Source organism: Chiloscyllium plagiosum, chromosome 16 (assembly GCF_004010195.1).
Source record: "Chiloscyllium plagiosum isolate BGI_BamShark_2017 chromosome 16, ASM401019v2, whole genome shotgun sequence".
NCBI lineage: Eukaryota > Metazoa > Chordata > Chondrichthyes > Orectolobiformes > Hemiscylliidae > Chiloscyllium > Chiloscyllium plagiosum.
The window spans coordinates 34,159,578-34,185,232 of record NC_057725.1 but is presented as its reverse complement, the minus strand read 5'-3'; the positions used below and the strand labels follow the sequence as shown (position 1 = coordinate 34,185,232).

Below are 25,655 nucleotides of genomic sequence, written 5' to 3'. Positions count from 1 at the left end.
GGCAGATTGATGTCCAGGGCAAGTATTTACATTGTTTCTGGACCTTAAATCCAGATGACAATATTCTGTGTACCATAAGTTTAAAGTTAGAAAAATATTTACAGTATAACTGCATGGTGTATTCAGGATTTTTCATTTTGAATTGCCAGCATTCTTGAAGCCATTGATTAAATTTTGCTCTTTTTTACTTTATTACATATTAGCATTATTAGTGGCAGCAGCAATCACTCGCTCCAGAGTATGACTGTTAACCTATGAAATATCAGTCCACTGGCCAAGGATTCTGTGGGTCCTTGTGTGGCTAATGAGCCAATCATGGAGCCAGATCTCTGATCACACACTTGGCAGGTGACTCTGGGAAGTGGAATTGGTCTTTGGCCTTGATCATTGGTATTTCTTTTCCCAGTTACTTTTCTGTATTTCCTTTTGCTAATGGGAGTTCTCAAAGAATTGTGTCCCTTCATTCAAGAGTTTCCTCCAAGTCACTTTATTCTCAATGAGGGTCACTCAAGTATTGACGTCTAGTTTGTATTTATTGAGGGACGCCTTCACAGTGTCTTTGAAACATTTCCTTTGACCTGCTCTCATTCGAGGGCCTTCCTTGAGCTGGTGAAGTTGATTAGCTTTGGTAGTCAGAACTCAGGAATCATAAGCATGTGCTCATTCAGTGGAGTGGGTTTTAGGTGGTCATGCCTTTGTTGCAGGTGCTATTGGCTCCTTCCAGGGCACTGATGTTGGTATACCTATGCTCCTGGCTTCTGTGGAGAATCCATCTCAAACAGATAATATTCCTCAAGGGCCTTGAGACGATGCCTATATGTCATCCAAGTTTCAGAACCATACAGAAGAGTCAGAAGGATGACTGTCTTATACACAATGATTTTGATATCAGCTCATTTGTGACAACAGCATATGGAATCTACCAATAAGTTGAATGATGTTACTGGACTCTGTTGATTAAACTGCAGGGTAAAAACAATGGCTGCAGATGCTGGAAACCAGATTCTGGATCAGTGGTGCTGGAAGAGCACAGCAATTCAGGCAGCATCCGACGAGCAGCAAAATCGACGTTTCGGGCAAAAGCCCTTCATCAGGAATCATAGAAGCGGCAGCTCTGTTTTGATATAAAATTAGTTGCTGTGTTGTTGATGTATAAAATTGTCTCAAATTTTGAATCAATAGTTATTTACTTCAGGTTCATTTGAATAAATTCCTTTATGATTGCAGCATGGTAAATCAGTATTTCACTGTATGTAAGAGAGAAGTGTAGTGAACTGCATGTGTGGTAACCTTCAAAGTTCAAGAAGTGGAAACCTTAGTAGTCAAACATGCTCACTGGTATTCTGAATACCCTACAGTGTTAACAAAATTACCAGGAGTATCCAAGCTGTAGACCCTGAGTATTAATAATATGCTCCTCATATCTTAGGCTACTTAGTTCTATTTGTGTTTATATTTCTTATTTTCCACTTTGGCTTGTTTGAATTTGACAGGGTAGAAGGTTTGGAAAGGACTATTTTAGCACAATTGCCTCATTGGTCAGTAAATTAAAATGTCATAATCTGTTAACAACTTGAGATTGGAACCTGGATTTAAATCTTGTATGTGTTCCGGAAACTCCAACATAGCGACAGAGCTGTCTCTCATTTATTGAATGGATTGAACCCACCCCATTCCAATATGATTGGGCATTTGGGCTAAATTTAATGATTTGATATTGTAATAGATTCAACTTACAATTTAATTGGATCTGAATTGTAAGAATGCTGCATGTATGATTGTGCCTAATGCACATCTCTCACATTGGGACTGAATGGATGGATAGGTGCAAACAAAAGCACTTTACTAACAGCTACACTTCAATTATTTAAGAGCTGTATGTCACTCAGGAGATGCAATTTGTCTGTTTTTAGTCTAGAGCTTTGCCCTGTAATTTTAAATGTTGCAGAGGGAGATATATGTGCACTTGTCATTCTAATTCATTCACCTCCATACTAGCCTGTTTTGTTATCTAGACGCCATGGTGTGAAAGAGCCAGTGTTGGATTGGGGTGGACAAAGTTAAAAATCACACAACACCAGGTTATAGTCCAACAGATTTATTTGGAATCACTAGATTTCGGAGTGCTGTTCCTTGATCAAATAGCTGATGAAGGAACAGTGCTCCAAAAGCTAGTGCTTCCAAATAAACCTGTTGGACTATAAACTGGTGTTGTGCGAGCTTTAACTGTTAACTGGAAGGATTGCTGAGGGGTCCAGCCCAGGTCAAACATGTGAAAGCTAAACAAGTATTACTAGCAGAGAAGCTCACTTAATGGCTACGTGTTCTGGAAAATTGTGGACAGGTTATCCCAATTTTCTGCGCATTAATTTTTAATGATGATTATGACCAGTGCTTCAAACATTTACAATTAGCTGGCCCCTCATCAGCACAACAATTGCAAAGGTCAGCTATGGTGTTTGACAGTCTTCTTTTTGCTATATCATGATTGGAGATCATGAAATCCCCACAGAGTGAAAGCAGGCTATTCGGCCCATCGAGTCAGCACCAACCCTCCTAAGAGCATCCTATCCATACCATCCACCCCACTCTGTCCCATCTATTTCATTATTAAGAAAGTTCAGATTCATGGGATTTAGAAACCTCATAAGCTGACTTGCCCTAATGGGTGCATCAAGTTTGGCACTAACTTTGAGTCCGAGATCAGCCATAATCTAATGAAATTGCAGACAGGGTTAAGGGGCTGAATGACCTATTCATTGATCTTATGCCCAATCTGTTACTATATATTTCAAAGTTCTGCCTTCCACTCTTGTGTTGACTCTGAATGCCATTTTTCTTCTTCAGGTACACCCGAAAGTCTTGCCGAAAAGGAACGCCAGCTGTCTGCCATGATCAATCAGTTAATTAGTTTACGGGAGCAGCTCTTGGCAGCACATGATGAGCAGAAGAAGTTAGCGGCATCACAAATTGAAAAACAGAGACAGCAGATGGAGCTTGCCCGCCAACAGCAGGAACAGGTAGGTTTGAGGGATGAGCACTAACTCTATTTTTTCCAAGCCTAGTCATTTCGACAATCATGGGAAAAAAAATTATGGATATTTCAATGAAAAATCAGAAATTTCATAAGCATGTTTCTTTGTCTTTATCCCAACTACCTCATCTCAGACAGCCAGGTAATGTGCTGATCTCATCTACAACTTATAATAGAAGCACAACAAATAACTCACGCTTCCTCTCTGGGGCAAACACCACATTTCTGCATGGTACTCCGCTCAAGTGATCGAGCTGAAATCAGGGGCTTACTCCCATTAATTTTGTGGAGTTCTGCCTATAAGCTGTTCAGTCTGTCTCAGCTTAGGCACAAAAACATGAAATGAGAATTAGCTATTTAAGCTCATTATACTCATTCTTTCCAGAGAGCATGCTGAATATTCCCTATCATAGGCTTCTGAATCAAGACTCTGAGTCCAAAAGATAATCAAAATTCCTACATTTTCATTACTAGTCTCCAGTGGTCAACCTCAGTATATTGGTTCACCATAGGTATAATTTACTCCTCACTGACTCTCATCACACAGAAACAGTTGTATTAATAGTCTTATTTAGCAGGAATATTGAACTGTTTTGTCACGGTCATTTTGTCGTATTCTGTAGAGCCCTTTGATATACAGTGCAAAAGACAAAACCACTATCACTTCTAAATTAAAAATAATTTTGTATAATTAAATTCACAGAAGAGTTCTATCTATAGGCTGTTAAGAGATAGATTTATCATTTTCCAGCAGTTAGGGAGTAGTACCAGTAACAAGTCTGCCTTAACTACGAGGTCTGCAATATTGAGATAGGAAACTCAGTAGACTGAGAAATATGAGCACAAGTTATGGTAAACCAATTTTGGGCAACAGTGTAAACTGAGCAATATTGAATTAGTTATTTATGTATGATGTCAATGTGCTCTCCTTTTTTGTGTGTACAGCATTTTGATGCACCTATAAATATTTCTGAAAAAACGAGTGAGTGGACTGTGTGTTGCTTGCTTGTAGCTACACATGCATACACCTTCAAGAAAACATAGTGCAGGCTGGCTTTTCATTTACTTTGAAGTAAATGGAGAATAAGATTAGACATAGTGCAACTTGGGCAACCAATTTGATATCACCTAAAGTTAAAATAACCCAATTGAAACTGTTTCAGAGGATATCAAGAGTGTGGTGCTGGAAAAGCAGTCTGATCGGCTGTGCTTTTCTAGGCGCCACACTCTCCAGCATCTGCAGTCCTCGCTTTCTCCTGTTTCAGAGGCTACATGACTAGAGATTACTTGCTATAGCTAGAACAATCCGTGTCCACATTCTAATTATCATCAATCTTATTCCCAATCTGCTGCTTTTGAACGTGATAATTGTTTAAACCTCTTGTGAAAATCATACCTATTCTTTTGCATGAAGCAATATGATAGATTTTACAAATTCATGCTCTCAATGTAGAGCTTAGTGCTCTCAGAGTGCATATTCCAAACATCGAGAGAGATGAGGAAGACAAATTTTGGGAGGCCAATTACATTGACAAGCTTGTCAATTTATGAATGATATTGGATGGAAAAATCCTGCAGATTCAGAGATCTTCCCACCTGAATTCCCAACATATGCCCCCTCTGCATAAATCTCTATATGTCAGGATGACAGCTTTATAAAGTTCTACATAATAGCTACCTATGTACATTTTTTTGATTAACTCAGTACAGTTGCTGGCTAGAGTCATAGTCATAGTGATATACAGCACAGAAACAGACCTTTCGGTCCAATTTGTCCATGCTGACCAGATATCCTAAATTAACCTAGTCCCATTTGTCAGCATTTGGCCCATATCCTTCATAACCCTTCCTGATCATATACTCATCCAGGTGCCTTTTAAATATTGTAATTGTACCAGCCTCCTCTGGCAGTTTGTTCCATACACACACCACTCTTTGTGTGAAAAAGTTACCCCTTAGGACCCTTTTAAGTATTGCCTACTCACTTTAAACCTATGCCTTCTAGTTTTGGACTCCCCTACTTTTGGGAAAAGACCTTGACCTTTTACCCTATTCATGCCCCTCATGATTTTATAAACCTCTATAAGGTCACCCCTCAGCCTCTGATGCTTCAGGGAAAGCAGCCCCAGCCTTTTCAGCCTCTATCTGTAGCTCAATTCCTCCAAATCTGGCAACATCCTTGTAAATCTTTTTTTGAACTCTTGCAAGTTTCACAACATCTTTCATAGAGCAGGGAGACCAGAACTGAATACAGTATTCCAAAAGTGGCTTAACCAGTGTCCTGTACGGATGCAACTTGACCTCCCAACTCCTATACTCAATTTACTTCCATGACTGATATGTTTCTCAGCCCCGTTTGCCCACTTTCCTCATCCTGCCCATAACCCTTGATCCCCTTACTAATCAAGAACATACAGAAGGTTGTAAGGGCCAGGAGCCATGTGAAGCTGGCCCTTTTCATCAGCTCGTCAAACATTCATTGTTACCTGTAGCCAAAATCTCCTGCCTTTGCCCCCTGTCCTTATCTCTCTCTCTGTCTCTCTAGTGTGCGCGTGTATACACACACAAACACACACACACACACAGACATTATATTTAAATAACCACTTTGAATGCCTCAATTGAACTTGCACCCTTCCATTCCCATTCCCCATCTCCAGGCTGTATATTCCCACACCCTCATCTGCCTCTTTCTATTTTAAGGGACAGTTCTGTCAATGGTATGTGCCCTGAGGGAAGGAGGAACAATTCTCTGGTTTTCTTATCCCCAGTTGCTGATTTTTATTAGTTTGTTCAACTTACTTATTTGGGTTAATTCAGTATGTCGCTGATGTAAGTAACTGCACGTTGATAATGACCAATTACCCCGATGGTGGGAATTAGGAGAATGTTATTTTATGCTCTTCAGCAATCACATTGGAATCTTGATAGTACACTAAATGTGAGGCATTAACCATATTTGCCGATATTAATTCCCTTGCTTTTCCACAGCAGGCCAGGTGATATTCATATACATTGGTAAACACTTAAAGGTAGAGCTTAATCTTTTGCTCTCTCACAGGATCATTACTTCTTGATATCTGTAATTTAATACAGAAATGTGGTTCTTTACATTCTTATTATCAATCAAGCATCACTAGAATATCTGAGGAGACAGTGAGGTATTTAAAAGATGGTAGGAGGATGTGGTGACAGGGCCATGTATTTATGTTCTTGCTTTCTAGCATCTTTCTATTCATGTCTTCAATTCTTATTAATTATATTCATTATATATATTTAATTAATTAATTAACATTTCGCACATTTTCTCTTGTCATTTGAGATTCAAGATATTCTGAATCTGTTGAAAGAAATGTCAAATTTATTTTATTTAACATGAATTATAAGGTGAGTAATTGCACTGACTTCCCCATCAGGACAGCCTTTGTTCCCATGTGCGCAACACACTCTGCAGTGTGGCCTGCAGTCTCAATGTACTTCCTGGGACCAGTTAAATTGGGAAATTATTTCCCAATTCTCTTTTGTATTCCATTAATAAGTGCCCTTATCAGTAGACTAACTAGCAAGATCGTCAATGTCTTCAAATGATTTTGTGCATGTCTTTCCTTTTGTCATTTTCTTTTTCTCTTCCCAGTATTTTCTTCTGCCTGAGTTATTATTCCATCATAGTGTGGCACATGGTGGCTCAGTGGTTAGCATTGCTGCCTCACAGCACCAGAGTCCTAGGTTCGATTCTGGCCTCGGGCGACTGTCCGTGTGGAGTTTGCACATTCTCCCTGTGTTTGCTCCGGGTGCTCCAGTTTCCTCCCACAGTCCAAAGATATGCACATCAGGTGAATTAGCCATGCTAAATTGCCCGTAGTGTTAGTTGCATTAGTCAGAGGGCAATGGGTCTGGGTGGGTTACTCTTTGGAGGGTCGGTGTGGACTTGTTGGGCCGAAGGGCCTGTTTCCACACTATAGGGAATCTAGTCTAATCTAATCTTTGTATTTCCCCTGTACAGAAAAAAAAGGATGGCTGAGTGGTTAGCACTTCTGCCTCACAACACTGGGGACCCGGGTTTGATTCCAGCCTCAGACGACACACTCTGTGCAGAGTTTGCACATTCTCCCCATGTTTGCATGGGTTTCCCTTGGGTGCTCTGGTTTCCTCCACAGTCCAAAGTTGGATTGGCTATGCTTATAAAAAGAAATTGCCCCATAGTGTCCAAAGATGAGCAGGTTAGGTGAATTGGCCATGGTAGATGTGGGGTTACAGGGATAAGGTGGGTTTGGTGGGATGCTTTTTGGACAATCAGAGCAGACTCGATGGCTGAATGGCCTCTTTCTGCATTGTAGGTGTTCTATTTTTCACTTTATCCTTTGTCTTTTTTTCCTCCTCCTATTTTTATCTATCTTTGTTTTCCTTCCTTAGATGTTTGCTTTTCCTACTTTTACGTTTTATCTGACTTTCTGTTTTGTTCTCCAGTTGGAGTTAAAGTCTGGAGTTTGGTGACATGTACAGTAGTTGATTTTTAGAGCAGAATTTAAATTGGTCATGGATTCAAGTTAACTGTCTAGAATTTCTGACAGGTGTCCTTGGATAGGGAGCATGTGGTATCCAGCAATGCTCTCGATGCATTTAGAGAGGTATGGACATTGCAATGGGCAGAGTGCTTTATCTTCCCTTCCGTCTCCATTTTTATTAAGCCCCTTCCCCCTCTTCCTACATCTCTCTCACCTTTGCACTGCACTTAACAGGTTTATCATGAAAATTATTCAGTTGGAAGCGCTGGTGATTTACTAGTCATGATTAACAGATGAAAAAGAATACAACAGGTGATTTGGTGATGGGGGAAAACATCTTCAGTTGTGTAAAGAGCATTTACAGATACCAGAGAAAGAAAAACAAATGAACTCTGTTTGAGGATTTGGTGGCGTAGTGCTAACTTCACTGGACTAGTAATCCTGAACTGCAGGTTAATGTTCTGAGGACGTGGGGTTTGAATCCCACCAAGGCAGGTGGTGACATTTGAATTCAGCTGAAAAATCTGGAATAAAAGTCTAGGCCAATGGCAACCACAGCTGATTGTCAAAACATTTGTTCCGGAAGAAAATCTGCTGTCTTAGCCTCGGCTGGTCCACATATGACTCCAGACCCACAGGAATGTGGCTGACTCTTAACTACCCTCTGGGCTATTATGAATGAGCAATAAATTCTGACATAGTCAATAATGCCTGCATCATGTGAATGACAAAAAAAAAGAACTCTATTCAAAAATAGCAACACAAAGAAATGCAGATGCTGCAAATCTGAAACAAGAAAAGATTTAGCTGAAGAAACTCCACAGGTCTGGCAGCATCAGTGGAGATAAAACAGAGTCAACCTTTCAAGTCCAGTGACCCTTCTTCAAAATTCTGTTCAAATTTTCATTTCTCAGCACAAGCCCAACTGCAGTGTTTTAAATAATACCTCCTTCATATTGTGGGACTCAATCATGGGACCTTCCTGGTTTATGTGACTCAACTATTGGCTGGATCAGTTTGTTGAGTCACTGGGAAGATCCTTCTGGTATTTTAAATGCTGCTGTAAGACATGCTTATTATCCCAAACCAAATGTTTTAGATCTTGTGTCCAGTATAGAGAGGAAATGATAACTACGGGAAATGGAAATGCAGGCTTGACACTGTTGTCGGCTTCTGTTTTCAGAGTATTTGATTTTCTTCAGACTGGGAGTTCTTGACAGGTGCTGTCAAGCTTCTCAGCCAATTTCACTGCTTCTGCCAGTCACCAGTTGTCATTACAGTCCTGTGGTGATGTTAGTTACAGTATATCTTCCTCTCTGTGAAATTGCCCTCAGGGGGCCAGTCTTTGCTAAATGCAGAGGTGAGAATGAACAGCTTCTGGAGGATGTAAGGGAACATGTTAAGAGTCGGGGAAGCACAGGGAATAAAAAAATGGAAAAGTAAGACATCCTTTGCATTGTGCTTTTTACAACCTCAGGATGTCTTGAAATATCTTGCAGCTTCTTAAGTACTTTTGGAATATAATCACTGCTGTAACATGGAAATGCCACAGCTAATCCGCACACAGTGGAGTCACACAAGCAGCCATAGCCAGACACTGTGTATTAATATTGCTGGTTGAAGATTGGTGCTTTAGGTGCCATGAAGAATTCCCTTGTTTTTCATCCAACAGTTCCATGACATCTTTTCTGTCCACCTGAGAGGGTTGCAGTTTAACAATGATATTTGTATATTGGATCCTCAGACAGCACAGCATCCTGCACTGAAATATAGTCCTACAACCTCTCTGGAATGTGATACCCCAACAAACCTTTCATTCAGAACCAGGAGTGCTACTTCGGGCACATGGCTGACATCACCTTGGAGATTAGATTTTGTGGAAGCACTGGGCAAACCTGCTGGCTGGAAAATTGGCAAGACATCTGGTATTATCTCCTTTGGGAAGGTTGGAACCACTTAAGTGCTCACCAGGAGATTAAAGACAGTATTAAAGACCCCAAAGGTGGAAAAATCACCTAGCAAGAGCTACTGGCCTTTTTTGAGAAGCAGTGCCACTCTGAAGGCTACAGGTGCTGCTAGTGTACCTACCAGAGGCACAGCCCTGACCATGCTAAGTAATGGTGGGGAGATGTTTTACAGGACTGGGGTTGCTGGGATAGGGGTGTTGGTGTGTGTCAGCGAGGGCAGTGGGATAGTTCTCAGGAGTCCCACTGAGAACCCTGGGAGATCACATGGAAGCTGAACAGTTTTTACCCATCATCGAGGCCTAGTGTCAACAGACCTGCCTGCCACTAGTTTAATACTAGCAATGGCAATTGTGAGGCTTCCACTGCCCACTTAAGATCTGTGGCACAGGGCAGCAAGACTGAGCACACACTTTCCAATTTAATTGCACTTCTTTCTCTGAACATGACATTTGAGAAGTCATAAATTCTATGTTACCTTTCTGAACTGATATAGGAGGATGGATCTGGCAGTCTGAAGAGGTGAATGGATTTGGAGAGTGAGAAAGAGTTGTGTTGAATTGATAGCATTGAATGACTGGTCAAAGAAAAGGTATCAGTGCTCACAAGTCTGACTGATTGGCACTAAGCTTATTTAAAGAGGCAGTGCAGACACAATGGAACACATGACATTCCTCTGTGCTGTAACACTTCTGTGATTCTGTTTGGCCTGATAACCTCAAGAGACGAAGAGAAAAATGTGAAGAACGTCTAGAAACATTTCAGAAAAAGTTCTAAAATTGGGAAGCTAAAGGTAAAACCTGGATTGAAGTGCTTCAGGAAAAGGGGAAGAAGATGGGTCTGAAACATGTAGACAAGGTGAGTGAGGAATGGGGGAGTTAGTGGTAGTAGGAATCAAAAGCTTGAAGATAAAGCTAGGAAGAGTTTCAAAGATGATATGTTGTAGAGGTGATAATGGTGGGGCTGTGGACACAGTAATAACTTGCAGAATTGATTCAAGGTTCTCATGAAATGTCATGACATCAAAAGATATTAGGATGTAGGAGATTTGAACAACAAATATCAAAGAAAGATATTACAATTTAGTCAGAGATGGTGTATGTATAAAACATTATGACTTGCTGTCTGCTCTGGCTCTGTGGTAGCACTTGCCTGAGTCAGAAGGTTGTAAACTTAGTTGAGTAAAATTGAGTAAAAATTTCCAGATTGCACTACTAGGGGAATGCTACACTACTGGCTGTTCCAACTTCAGGTAATTCAGTAAAACAAGATGCCTTTTGCCTATCACTGATCACATTGTGTCCTTACAGAGTTGATGAAGTGTTATTCTGAGTCTCCTGACCAATAGATATTACTCAATTAAAATCATGCAAACATTATCTGCTTATTAACACATTGTTGTTTGTGGAAGCTTGCTGTGCACAAATTGGCTATTCTCTGCATTTCAATTGTGACTACATTTGAAAAAGTACTTCATTGGCTATATAGTACTTCGAGATGTCCTGAGTTTGTGATAGTCAGTATATAAAGGTGAGTTTTTCAGGCCTTTTCTTTTGGGGCATATGAGCATTGAGTAATACTGTGCTCCATATCTTCTTACCTCCTAACACATATCCACTCAGAAATATAATTTTTCTTCACTTCATTTTATTTTTTTACTGGACAGAGCAGCTGCTATGAGTTCTGGTCACTGTGACATTCCAGCTTTTAGGGGTAAGTGCAGAGGAGAGCAGTGAGGTCACTTTGAGGAAATGTAATATGACACAGTTTGAGACTCCTTGCACTCAGAAGAGATATCTCAGATGGGAATTGTAGCAGTATAAAAAACCTTACAGCACAAGGGAAGTGATGCTCCATCAATTATTTCTGATAGGTAAGGCAATAGGATGAGAGAGCATAGAAATTGAACATTTTGGAAGGAAAGTTTTGGATTCACGCAAAATAGTAATTCTTTATACAAGAGTAACCAATAATGGTAATAGTGGCCAGGAAATGTGTTTGAGACAAGGACAACTTGACTTGCTAAAGAAACAACTTGAAATGTGAAAATGGTAGGATTGAAAAAAGTAAAATGTAACCCATTGGTGTGGCGTGGGCTGTGTGTTCTTTAGCTAAACCTATCTTATGACCTTAACCCTTGGAGGAAAATTGTCGGAATGGCACCGTAAAATTAGAGATTTTTTTTAAGAGTAAGGTCGCAGCCAAAAAATGATCCTTATTAATGATTGGAATTAGTAATTACAATCATAAGCTGATTGCAGCTGTGCTCCATAGTTTGTCCCTGTAATCTAAAGTCAGGCATCCCTCGTCACATCTCGGTTCTTTAAAACACAATTGTACCCACTCCACAGTCACTCCAGAGTAAAAGAATGCCTTCTTAAATGGGGCTTATTAGTGAAATCATATTGACAGCCCCACCATATTATTATAGAGAACAGTGTATAATAGAGCTCGTATGTAGCGCTTGTTTTAATCAGGCTCAGATCACCAAGCTTTCCATGTCCAAATATTTGCCCACATGCAAGCATATACACTTGCTTATAATGGGAAATAAGATACAAGAATACGTACAAAATAAGAAGTTAGGATGTCATTTAGATATGCAGACACGACACAGTAATTAACTGTTGACACTTGTGAATAAGCTAGCTCAAATTAATCTTGACACATTTGCAGACGAGTGATATCTTACAGTGAACACTTTGTAATTATATTTGAAAATGAAAATTAAATGACACTTAAAACTGGGTTGTCATGCTCATTGAAGCGGGAATGTAGTTAGATGGATGGGCGCAATAAAAACAACTTGTTTCTCCCTTGTTGGCAGCCTATTTGAAACAGCAAAAAAGTTACAATTTGATTTATTTTGTTTATTTTTTTTAATGTATTTTTCCTCTTCTCCAGATCGCAAGACAACAGCAACAATTATTACAGCAGCAACACAAAATCAACCTTCTCCAACAGCAAATCCAGGTCAGTTGCTCTCTGCCTTTCCTAGACCCCTCCATCTTTGTTGAAGTGAGGTTTTCACTTTAAGGATTAAACATAATCTTCTATAGATGAAGATTTCCTCAGATGGATGATGCTTTTTCAAATCGCTTAATAGTGAATATAAATGCCATTAATAACTTGAGGTTCAAATACCCTTATTATATACAGAAAGATATTTCAAGAGTGCTTTACAGGTGGTAGAAAACAGTGGAATCTGAGGATGCTGGGGTTGAGATGAAAGAAAAGTAGCTGGGGAACAGGTTGGAAAAGGTGACAAGTGCCATTAGGGCAGAGGTTCCAGAGGACAGGGAGATAGTGGCTTGAATAATAGATGTTGACAGTGAAACAGATCTGATAGCAGGGAAGGTGTGTGGAGACATATGTGCTGGAAGGGTTTTATCTGATAGGATAGAGTGAGACTAGATAGGAATTCAAGAATTTCAAAAGCCTCATGTTTGAGAATTCTAATTCCAAATCAGGCATTATTGAATCGTTAAGCATTTCTAACCTTTAATATAAGTTAAAAATTGAACAACATCAGGTTCTAGTCCAACAGGTTTATTTAGAATCACTAGCTTTACAAGCGCAGCTTCTTCATGAGGTGGTTGTGGAACAGAGCTCCAAAAGCTAGTGATTTCAAATAAACCTGTTGGACTATAACCTGATGTTGTGTGATTTTTAACTTTGTCCACCCCAGTCCAACACTGGCACCTCCAAAATCATGACTACCTTATTATATGGTGCAAGTGCCAGATGTTATGACTACAGCTTAAAATTATGCTTGGATCATTTTAAGAACCAATTTTTAAGTTATGTTTAAAACAATGTGATATCTTCAATAGAATGACAGTAGTTAGAGTCAAAAATCGCACAGAACCAGGTTATAGTCCAACAGGTTTTTTTGGAAGCACTAGCTTTTGGAGCATTGCTCTTCCATTAAGTGGACAACCTGATGAAGGAGCAGTGCTCAAAAAGCTAGTGCTTCCAAATAAACTGGTTGGACTATAACCTGGTGTTGTGTGATTTTTAACTTTGTACACCCCAGTCCAACACTGGCACCTCCAAATTGTAGTTAGAGTCAGTATTCTAAGCTTGGAAAGTCAAAACAGGTTGCTTGCTTCTGAATTTTATTCATTCTATCACATGGAAAATGCAGATGGGGATAACGGTTGAAAATAGTGTTGAGCATTCAAAGTGACTTGCTGTGTTACTTCTAATAGAAGTGCTAACTCATTTAAAATGGGTTAATGGTGGATTAGAGGCTGCAGTTTCAAAACACAATGTTGCACAATCTTTACAAGTTTGTGTCACTGAGTTGTACAAACCTGCTGATTCTCAGATAGGAGGAGTGTCTGTGTAAATTGCCTTTCTCATTTACATTGGGCTAAGTTTTCAAAGCTTCTTGCTCAATGGCTTTATATTGTTTCCGAGCACAACTGCTTATGTGTGACTACAGTACTGCACAGGCAGAGGGTTGAGTAATGTTTCACTGAAGGTGCAGGTATTATTGTATAAAGAGAATGTTCTGTGAAAGGGGAAAATATTGATTGAGAAGAACTTTCCATATTGACTCTATGTCATAGGCTAATTACGTTATCTGATATTCCTGTGCGTTTGTTGGAATCAAGCAGTCCACAAAATGGAGGAGAATTCCCAGGGAGAGAGCAGTTGCAACATGGGGAGAGTACAGATGAAGCAATCTGCAGCTGCTGGGAGTTTATATGCACAGAAATGTCCATGGCATGGGGAGTGGTGAACCTTGTGGCTGGAATGATCATTGTGAAGGAGGAATTAAATGAGTTCATGGCACAAGGAACACTCTAGGGACACATCAGTCTATTATAGAGGGAAGTATATGGAGAGATCAGTCTACAGTACAACTGGAGCATATAAAATGTGTATTGAGTAAAGAAATCAATGTGTAAGTGAAGATTCTTATAGATTAAGAGCAGAATTAACAGTGAACCAGGGGAAAATGAGATGAGCGTTTCAGTGCTCTGGGAAAACCTCTAATGTGGCAGTGAGGAAACTCAGTAGCAAACTTTGTTTGAGCAGAAATATCTTTTATCCAGAAAAGTCTTTTGATTAGATAACTTGCAAAACTTGAAGCAAAGTTCCTAACAGATAGAAAATTAAAATGCGTTGTTATCTTCTGCTTTGCTTTGCTTACCAGGTCTGCAGCACATGTGCTGTTCAAATGACACATTTTATTTTAAAACAAATTCTGCTCAGGTCCTTTTTAACAAATGAAAGATTCCAAATTTACTGCAAATTACAACACTAATTATTTGTTCAGTTTTTGCATTACTTTTCAGGAATGTGTGAGGCACTTTTCACACATACTAGATCTGTTGGGAGTTAGCAAACTAACACCTGTAAAACACATTTTTTAACAAATTCTTTGTGTATTTCAGTTCACGGGGAGTTACTCCAGTCTTGTTAAATAAAAGGACAGATGGATGTGTTATATGATTTCATTTTAATTAGACCACACAAAAAGTTGTCCTCACTTCTTTAATCTCTGGTCTGATTAGAAGTTAATGTAGGAGACAAGACTTGTCCCACCTGCAAAAGTTGACATCATGAGAACCTGTTCCACTACAATGGCTGCTTGGTATGGAATTCCATATTTGGCTGGTAAAGGCATTTTTATGTACATCCAGCCCAAGAAGTTGCTATATTTGACTCCCATTCTTGTATTCAACTGGCTGATTTCAGTTGGGAGCAATGGGCTAGCTGTAGATGGCTTCAGTTTCCTAGTTTTCCACAAAAAAGGAAGGTGAGAAGGTGTTTGTGACCCACTGGTCTAGGTAAACTCACAGGATAGGTAGTGCATTCCTATATTTGATTCAACAACGGTAAAGGAACAGCAAGTGGCAATATAATTCAAGTCAGGATGGTGTGTGGCATGGAACAAAACTTGAAAATTCTGGTATTTCCATGCATCTGCTGCCCTGATCTTCTAGATGTTAGGGGTTCTGGCATTGGAAGGTCATTTAAAAAAAAAACCCTTAGAGTTTTTGCCATGCATCTTGTAGACAGTACACACTACTATCACTATGCTTCAGTGATGGAGGGAGTGAATGTTTAAATTGGTGGACATGGTGTTGATTAAGTGGGCTACTTGCTCCTGGATGGTGTCAAGTTTCTAGTGATGTTGGAGTTGCACTTATAGGGCATTCCATCATACCCGTGACTCAATTGTGTACGTGGATGCTGGGCAGGCTTTGGGGAGTCAGGAGGTGAGTTGCTTGCCTCAAAATTTCTTGCATTTGACCTGCTCTTGTTGCCATGTATTTATATGGCTGGTCAAAATTCTGGTTAATCATGATCCCACAGAAGTTGAGCATGGGGAAATTCATTGATGGCAATGCAATTAAATGGCATGGGGATATAGTTAGATTCACTCTTGTTGGAGAGGGTTGTTGCCTGGCATATCTATGAACATAGGAACAGAAGAAGGCTATTTAGCCTCTTCAGCCTGTTCCACCATTTAATAAGATCATGGCTGATCTGTGGCCGAACTCCATATACCTGCTTTTGGCCCATATCCCTTAATAACTTTGCTTAACAAGCATTTATCCATCTCAGATTTAAAGTTAACAACTGATCCAGCATCCACTGCCATTTGTGTGAGAGATTTCTAAACTTCTACCACCCTTCATGGATAGAATTGCTTCCTATCATCTCTCCTGAATTGTCTGTCTGAAATCTCGGATTGTGATCCAACTGTTACTTACCACTTATATGTTGAACACTTAATGTTTTGAAGGTCTTGTTTTCTTTGGGTGCAGATTACTTCAAGAGGAGTGACAAATGGCACTAAACTGTTTGCAATCATCAGTCAGTATCCCCACCATGACATTTATGACGGAGAGATGGTCTTTGAATGAAACCTTTAAAGATTATTGGTCCCAAAACACGATCTAATGCACATGCAATTGAGATGAATGGCCTCCAACAAACAAAATAACTTTTCTTTGTGCTTAGTATGATTCCAATTAATGAAGAGTTTTCCCTCTGATTCCCATCACTTCAATTTTGCAGTACTCCTTGATGTTAAGGGCAATCAGCTCACCTCTGGAATTCAGTGCTTTTTGTCTATATTTGTATCAAGACAGTAATGACATCAGGAACTGAGTGGCCCATGCAGAATCCATACTGATGAGTTTATTGCTGTAATCACACCTTCCATCACTTTGCTTATGATCAAGAGGAGATTGATGGGATAGTAATTGGTTGGATTAGATATGCCCATTTTTTAAGGACAGGATATAGATGAATAAATTTCTACATTCGCAGGTAAATGCCAGTGTTGTAACTGCACTCAAACAGCTTGGCTAGTGTAGTTAATTCTGGAACACATCTTCAATACTATTGATGGGATATTATCAGAGCCCATAGACTTTGCAGTATCTAAAGACTTCAGACTTTTCTTGATATCTGTGGAGTGAATTGAATCAACAAAAGATTGCTGTTTGCCATGCTGGGGATCTCAGGAGGAATCATAGAGTCATAGAGATTTACAGCACAGAAACAGACCCTTTGGTCCAACCCGACCATGCCGACCAGATATCCCAACCCAATCTAGTCCCACCTAAAGATTGCAATTGTACTAGCCTCTTTTACTTCCTCTGGCAGCTCATTCCATACACATACCACCGTCTGCATGAAAAAAATGCCTCTTAGATCTCTTTTATATCTCTGCATGAAAAAAATGCCTCTTAGATCTCTTTTATATCTTTCCCCTCTCACCTAAATCTGTGCCCTCTAGTTCTGGACTCCCCCATCCCAGGGAAGCGACTTTGTCTATTTATCCTATCCATGCCCCTCATAAATTTATAAACGTCTATAAGGTCACCCCTCAGCCTCTGACGCTCCAGGGAAAACAGCCCCAGCCTGTTCAGCATCTCCCTATAGCTCAAATCCTCCAACCCTGGCAATATCCTTGTAAATCGTTTCTGAACCCTTTCAAGTTTCACAACATCTTTCCGATAGGAAGGAGACCAGACTTGCACACAAAGTTCCAACAGTGGTCTAACAAATGTCCTGTACAGCCCAACATGACCTCCCAACTCCTGTACTCAATATTCTGACTAGTTTAAAAAAAAAGCATACCAAACACCTTCTTTCCTATCCTATCTACCTGTGACTCCACTTTCAAGGAGTTATGAACCTGCACTCCAAGGTCTCTTTGTTCAGCAACACTCCCTAGGACCTTACCATTAAGTATATAAGTTCTGCTAAGATTTGCTTTCCCAAAAATGCAGCACCTTGCATTTATCTGAATTAAACTCCATCTGCCACTTCTCAGCCCATTGGTCCATCTGATCAAGATCCTGTTGTAATCTGAGGTAACCTTCTTCAGTGTCCAATACACCTCCAATTTTAGTGTCATCTGCAAACTTACTAACTATACCTCTTATGTTCACATTCAAATCATTTATATAAATGACGAAAAGTAATGGACACAGAACTGATCCTTGTAGCACTCCACTGGTCACAGGCCTCCAGTCTGAAAAACAACCCTCCATTACCACCCTCTGTCTTCTACCTTTGAGACAGTTCTGTATCCAAATGGCTAGTTCTCCCTGAATTCCATGAGATCTAACCTTGCTAACCAGTCTTCCATGGGCATCCTTGTCAAATGCCTTACTGAAGTCCATGTAGATCACATCTACTCCTCTACCCTCATCAATCTTCTTTGTTACTTCTTTAAAAAACCTCAATCAAGTTTGTGAGACATGATTTCCCACGCACAAAGCCATGTTGACTATCCCTAATCAGTCCTTACCTTTCCAAATACATATACATCCTGTCCCATAAGATACCAAGATAAGTTAGCCACATGGATTTCTAGCTGAAGATAGCAGCAAATGCTTCAGCCATGTTTTTTTTTGACTGATTTGCTAGACTCCTCCATATTTTGATGATTATTAGTGGAGCTTCCTCCTATTAGTTATTGGATTGTCCACCAACATTCATTAAATGAGGAGTGGCATACCTTGATTAGATCAATTCTCTCTGTCCATTGCATCCTGTATATTTTGAAGTGCAGTCACTGTTGCTGAAAATGTGACGACCAGTTTGTACACAGTGAGCCCTCATGAACACCAATATGATAATGAAGAAAGAATTAGTTTGTTTGATATTGATTATAGTATAAATACTGACCAGATTCAGGGATAAATCCCATGCTAATATTCAAGTTAGAGTTATGGAATCTTTTACAATCACCTAAAAGGAGAAACTGAACATCAGTTTAGCATCTCATTTGAAACACACCACTACTTAATTTTCCTTCAGTACCATACTAGACAGATAATATAGTTTTTTTTGTGCTGAAGTCCTGGAGGAGGACTTGAACCCTCAAGCTTCTGCCTTAGAGGAGAGAATGCCACCAAAAGAACCAATTTCCTGTTGTTCATCTCTCTCCAGTGAATATATTGGTGAGATTCACTGGCCACTTGACAACTAAATTTACGAACAAGAAGTAGTACAATACCAATTTTTTTTTAAAAAGGACATCTTTGAAATCTTTGTGCTGAAGTGAAGAACAGTTATTTCAAGCTGCAAATGAAACAAGGACTCGGCAGAGCATCAGGATTAACCGGGTCTGTTCTTAACCTTTATTCTGGATACTGGGAAGTGGTGGCTTGGAGGATCAGTTTATCAAATAGAAGCAAAACATTATTTCACATTCTCCATTCTGAGAGGCAGGCAACATCAGAAAGCATGTCACTCCAGGCAATTCTCACTCATCTTCTCATAGCTGGACATAGGCAACAGCAGAGACCAGGAAATAGAGGAGATGGTAAACTGGAGTGAGCCTCGCAGTGAGAAGAAACATACTCAGTTTTTAAAAAAATCAAGAATTTATTCAGGTGGAGTTGAGAATTAAAACCTAATAGAATAATGTTTGCATCATATTTGTCCAATATATTATCAATCACTTGCAGGCAAGTGAAAGTGTAAAAGCATTAAAATAAATTGTGATCAGTGAGACTTCTCTTTTATAGACAGTCACTAATCTGATGGTTGCCTAAAGACAAGAATGCGGTTGCATCTAAAAGGCAAAACTGCAGGTGCTGAAAATCTGAAACAAACACAAAAATTACTCGAGAAACTCAGCAAGTCTGGCAGCATTTGTGGAAAATTACGTGGTTGCATCACTCTGAAGGGTTTATGCTTTATCTTACTGTGCTTTCCTAGCTTCATAGAATATTTTTGTTATACGCTATCTGTCATCTGAATAATTACTCACCCAGCAATTAAACTTAAGGCATAGAAATGATTTACTGCAGGTGGTATGGCAAGACTTTGGAGAGTAAGATAGTTTATACTGGTGCTTGATCAGTAGGAAGCCCAGTTACATCTCACTGTTGTGCACTTGATGAACATTGTTGTGTCATTGAGCTGTGTCTATGTACTGTGTTTGGCAGGGAAAGGGCAGCCCAAGAGTAATTATAATTATTCTCTTTGACTCTGGAGACCATTCCTTTTTTTGTTATTTATCGTGTAAATGATACCCTCCCCATGAGCTCAGCATCAGTGCCTGATGAGTCTTTGAAAGAAGATAGAGGATCTAAACAGGACAAATAGGTTCGAACATTACATGCCGTCATTGAAGTAAACTTCACAGGCACTATCTACAAATTCATAGCTGTAATTTGAAAAGTGGCACTGCTTTGCTTCTCTCACTGAATGCTTTTCCTCTCTGCCCTCCTCCTTTATTAAACAAACGGAGACATCCTTTTTTAAAAAAAGGAAATCCAATATTTAACTTTTATTTTTAACAGGTTACCCCTCATTAACCAAAGGGCCAGCTAATTGAATAGAAGATGGCTTTCGCCTTTTGAAGTGCTGAATGGTATTTGCAGCTGTCTGACTATGCCCACTGCGTCTGTAATTCAGCCTCAGTAAAATGATTTTCAGCGTGTTTCTCCTTGGAACACCAAACTCTAGGTTAGATAAGTATGCCCTTAGGACATTTTGAATTCATTGTAACAAATTTTTTTTTGTTCTAATAGTGGAAATATGCAACGGGGTGAGTCTGGAGTGTGCTGGATCCATTCTCCATCATTGTTGTCATTGGCATTCACCATAGGTCTCTTAAAAGAGCAACAACAGCATGATTTTATAATGTGGACAGAATTCTTTACTAAGCAAATACAAATAAGAAAAATGTTTCCATCAGCAATGATGGTGGAGATGAAGGAAGTGAGTTGCCCATGACTGAGTGGAAGTAGAAGAAATTAGCCAACCTAATAAAGAAAAGCACCCACTCGTGATGGAATGGAAAATTAGATAACTTAGTTGGGGAGAGTAACCATCTACTAAGGTAGCTAATTCTGAGTTTATCACTATTGAATATGAAGGTTTGAAGAAAATTCACATTCTGCAATTTGATCTTCAGATTATCAAATCTTTATTAGAGATATGAGAGTGACACATGCACTTTTATGCTGGGGATCCACAGAGATGACCTTTTGGACTTTAGTAATTAATGTACTTGTATCAATCAGTTGGGTTAATATCCCTAATAATTCATGAATTATAATACTGGTCATTAATCACTATTAGACAAAATGTCAAAACAATTTATTTGGCCTGATGTGCCAGATGCTAAGAAATAGATCAGGCAGACATGGATATCTATACACATTACATCAGTCACTGATAATTAGACGGATATTGCAGATCAAGCAGAATTTGAACAAGTAACATTTTTTGCAAAGAGTTTTTTTAAAAAGGGAACAAGATGCCCATTTAGGAAATTCTAGGATGTTTGTGACATTCCTAGGCCCAGGATAACTTGTGCAATATAATTTCAGGGACTCTGACCTAGAACATTAGTATTGCTGATGTTTTCATAATTCAGTCGCCTACAATATGAACACAGATAGTCATCAATTTATTTATTTTAAATGAATTAACACCTCTTTGTTTTCTACATTACAGAAGTGACTATCTCAAAAGCACTTCCTGTGGGTGTGGTAGATGTTACATAAATAGGAATCATTCTTTTTTCTTCATTAAAAGCTAGAAGACTGTCAGGCATAGACATTGAAGGCTTGCTTTTTAATTCTGTACATGACTGGGTTTAGAGTTAAAATCTTGCCTTAAGGATTTGTTGCTATTGGGATAGCTATACCTTTGAGAATATTTTCTAATACATTTGCATGCTTTATTTATATATTTCTAGAATTTAACTTGATAATTAAAAAAAAACAAATCTTTCATTTGTATATTAAATTCTCTAACCCAAGGCTCAGGTAGCCTGGTGGTTCAGTGGTTAGCACTCCTACCTCACAGCGCCAGGGACCTGGGTTCAAATCCAGCCTTGGGCAACTGTTGGTGTTTAGTTTGCACATTCTCCCCGTGTCTGCATGGGTTTCCTCCCACAGTCCAAAGATGTGCAGGTTAGGTATGTTAGTCAGGGGTAAATGTAGAGAAATGGGTCTGAGTGGGTTACTCTTTGGCGGGTCAATGTGGACTTGTTGGGCCAAAGGGTCTGTTTCTACACTGTAGGGATTCTATGTTCTATGAAAGGACTGGAATAACCACATGGTGCATTCAACTCACATCTGCATATTGTTTTAATCATGAGATCCCACAAGAAATCTTGGTCCTATTGCAGTAATATGTATTTCTGCATTTGCTATATCCTTGAAATGATCATAACATTTCATAAGCAATTGATTGCTTTGGAATTGTAATCACTGTTATGTTAGCAAACACAGCAGCCATTTTAATCAAGGGAGGAATGTTGGTCAAGCCATAGAACTAACTATTCTTCATCAGTTGAGGGAATGAGAACATTATTTCTATATTGGCCTGTTCAGGCCATGGTACATCAACTTATTCAATAATGCAGTATCCCCTCAGCACTGAAATGTCAGTCTGGATTACTAAATGCAAGCATTGTGATGAGGTTTGAAATGTCAATTTTCTGACTTAAAGGTGTGCCTGGGATCCAGTCAATCATGGATTAGTGGTGCTGGAAGAGCACAGCAGTTCAGGCAGCATCCAAGGAGCTTCGAAATCGACGTGAAGGGCTTTTGCCCAAAACGTCGATTTCAAAGCTCCTTGGATGCTGCCTGAACTGCTGTGCTCTTCCAGCACCACTAATCCAGAATCTGGTTTCAAGCATCTGCAGTCATTGCTTTTACCTTATCCAGTCAATCATGTTGACTCTTCTATTTCCTTGAGGTATCCCTTTAATGTCTACTGTAACGTTGGAGGAAGAGTAAGGCAACCCCTTTTTTTTATTTTTAACAGGGGAAAGCATGACAGATGATCAGAGAATTCCTTTAGAAACCTTGTCCACACTCTGTACAATATTAGCGACATAAGTAGATTTAATAAATTTTATTGCCTCAATTTTCAGGTTACTTTGGTCAAGCAGTTCACCAAGATATTATTTTATTCACGTTATAAATGAAAATCATGAGCATTGAGAGTAAGATGTATATTTCCATAACGAGATCTGGTTTGAGATATTTGAAACAAAGGGGTTGGCGTTATTATGATGAAGTCTGATATAAGTACCTATACTTTATACATTGGTTTGATTTATTTCACTATTGAAATGGCTCCCACCCACCATCCACCACCCACAAAGTTCTAAGTTGGTTTGTTAATAGAGAGTCTCTCCAAAGCTTCTGTATTCCAATTACCAGTTAGTGCAGGGAGCTGTTAGAAATGGTGGAAAAAGTATCTGTTGCTTTTACTTGCAGGATCTGAATTAATTTGAAAGCATTAAAATCTTTGAGCAAATAAAACGAAATTCTTTGAGAAAACTGGTAGGTGTTTGAAAGACCATTGCGTTAATTTAATTTTTATTGGTCTGAAAGTGCAGCTTACTTGGAATGAAGAAAGGCTGTCTCTGTATTTAATAAGCAGCCATATGGCAATGGAGTGTTTCATTATAAGATAAAGTGTCACTAGTTTGAGCGTAACCAGTAGGGTGGGGTTAAGGTTCACTTAATCAGTTGTACCATATCCTATTATGGTTTTCGAGGCTTCATTCCAGATTGTTTTAAAGTATTTCAGGGTTTACTGTGCATCACTCATTCATGGGTGGGATCTTTTAAAACATAGCCTTTTGAAGACAATCTTAAACAGGAGCATTTTTCTTATACTTTGAAGAAAGACTATTTGTAGAAATTGATTAAAATGCATTTGAATATCTGATTGATCCTGAACTCAAAAGTAAAAACTGCCAGTGCTGGAAAGCTGAAATTATGAAGATTTGTTGTTGACAGGTTCACATTTCTGGTGGAGATTTTTTTTAAAGACATGATGGTTATCTTCCTTAAATGACTGACCCAGAATAAAGTGTGGATGGAAAAACAAAATGGAATAATTTCCAAAAATGGAATAATCTGATTACCAGGGATGTTAACTTACTTACTAAACATACCTTATTTGCTTTAAATATGTTGAGTATTTGTTCATCAATATCAGCACTTAGTCAATATAAGTCCTTTCCTTTAATATTTAAAAGTCAATTATATTTCAGAAGAAAAATGATTTGATTTGAAAAATTAGAGAGAATTTTGAAGATTTAAATCAATATTTTTTGCTTACTAATTGTACAGTATAGCTTGCTGTAAACTGTTTGAACTTTTTATATCGATATATATTTGAACCTTTCATCCATGACGATCACTTGGACCAGCTTTATCGGCACCCCTTTAGTTTTGTTGGTGGAAATTATACAGCATTCTTTTGGTCTCGGGCAAATAATGCTTCCCTAGCGTGTCACTCCTTCAGAAGACTTTTCTAATTATATTTGACTAAAACTCAGAATGACATATGTTAGCAATATAAGAGGCAGTCCATGAAATGAATTGAGTACATAAGATGATCTTGTGCCAGTGTTGACCAAATGTTCATGCAAATGACATTTCAACACGAGTCATAAAAATTCTGTTTATCTCACATTATCGTGAACCAAACAATTGTTCGTGTTGTTTAAGCAATGTCTTTTGAAGGTACAATGAAACTATTCAAGATTATGTCAAATGAATAACTTAGTTCTTGTCAAGATTTATACAACCATTGCATGATGCATGAGTCCTGCTTTAATTACCTGACAATAAGGCTCCTGATCTCATTGTGGTCTTGGTCCAAACATGGCAGAGTTGATCTCCAGAGGTGAGAGTGGTTACTCTCAAAATCAGGGCAGCATGGCATCAAAGATCCCCAGCAAAGTTGATGCCAATGAAAGTGAGGAGCAAAACTCTCTGGTGGTTAGTGTTGCACCTTGCACATAGGTTATTATTGGAAGTCAATTATCTCAGTCCCAGAATGTCACTGCAAGAGTTTCTCAAGATTTTTCTAGGCCCTATCATCTTCAGCTCCATTTGTACCTTCCAGAGATGAGGATGTTTGCCAATGATTCCACAATGTTCAGTGCCATTCTTGATTCCTCAGATACTAGAGCAGCCCATGTCCATATTCAGCAAGACCAGGGCAGGGCTGAAGCTTGGACTGATTAAGTGACAGTAATATCCATGTCATGGATGTGACAGGCATTGATTTTCTCAAACAGGAAAGAATTTAACCATTTTCCTTTAACCTTCAATGGCATCACATGCCATTATGAGATGGTTTATTCTAACGAGACATTGAAAAACCCTTCCTTGCAATGTTCTAAGAAAAATGTGGCACTGAATCACATAGGAAATATTGCAAGATAGGTTTAAAGGAGAGTCTTAAAGAATGAAAGAGATGCTAAGAGATGTAGGGAGGTAATTCCACAGCTTAGGCCTGTGAAAGCACATGAAGGCATTGCTGGTAATAATGGAATAATTAAACTTAGGGGTCTGCAAGAAGGCAAAATTGTAGGAACAGACCCAATATCTTGGAGAGTTGTAGGGCTTACGGAGATTGCAGACATATAGAAGGGATTTAAAAATAAGAATGAAAATCATAAAGCTGAGGTGTTACTTGACTAGGAATCAATGTATGTCAGCAAGAACTGGATTGCTGGGAAGATATATTGGCATTGGAGGAGTCCAGAGAAGATTCACTAGGATTATCCTTGGTATGGAGGGATTTTCTTGTGAAGAGATATTGAGTCGGTTGGCCCTGTATGCATTGGACTTTGGAAGAATGTGAAAACATCTTATTGAAACATGTAAGTTTCTTTGA

At 39.0% G+C, this 25,655-nt stretch overlaps 1 protein-coding gene across 7 annotated transcripts in view; it reads left to right on the top strand.

The window, feature by feature from the left end:
* The window catches only part of sox6 (SRY-box transcription factor 6), a 411,688-nt gene that overhangs the window by 271,988 nt on the left and 114,045 nt on the right, over positions 1 to 25,655 (top strand). For all 7 annotated transcript variants that reach the window (XM_043705793.1, XM_043705792.1, XM_043705791.1 and 4 more), the window contains 2 exons: positions 2,848 to 3,020; positions 12,408 to 12,476. In XM_043705793.1, coding sequence (XP_043561728.1) covers positions 2,848 to 3,020; positions 12,408 to 12,476 — 242 coding nt within the window. The remainder of the gene's footprint in view (positions 1 to 2,847; positions 3,021 to 12,407; positions 12,477 to 25,655) is intronic.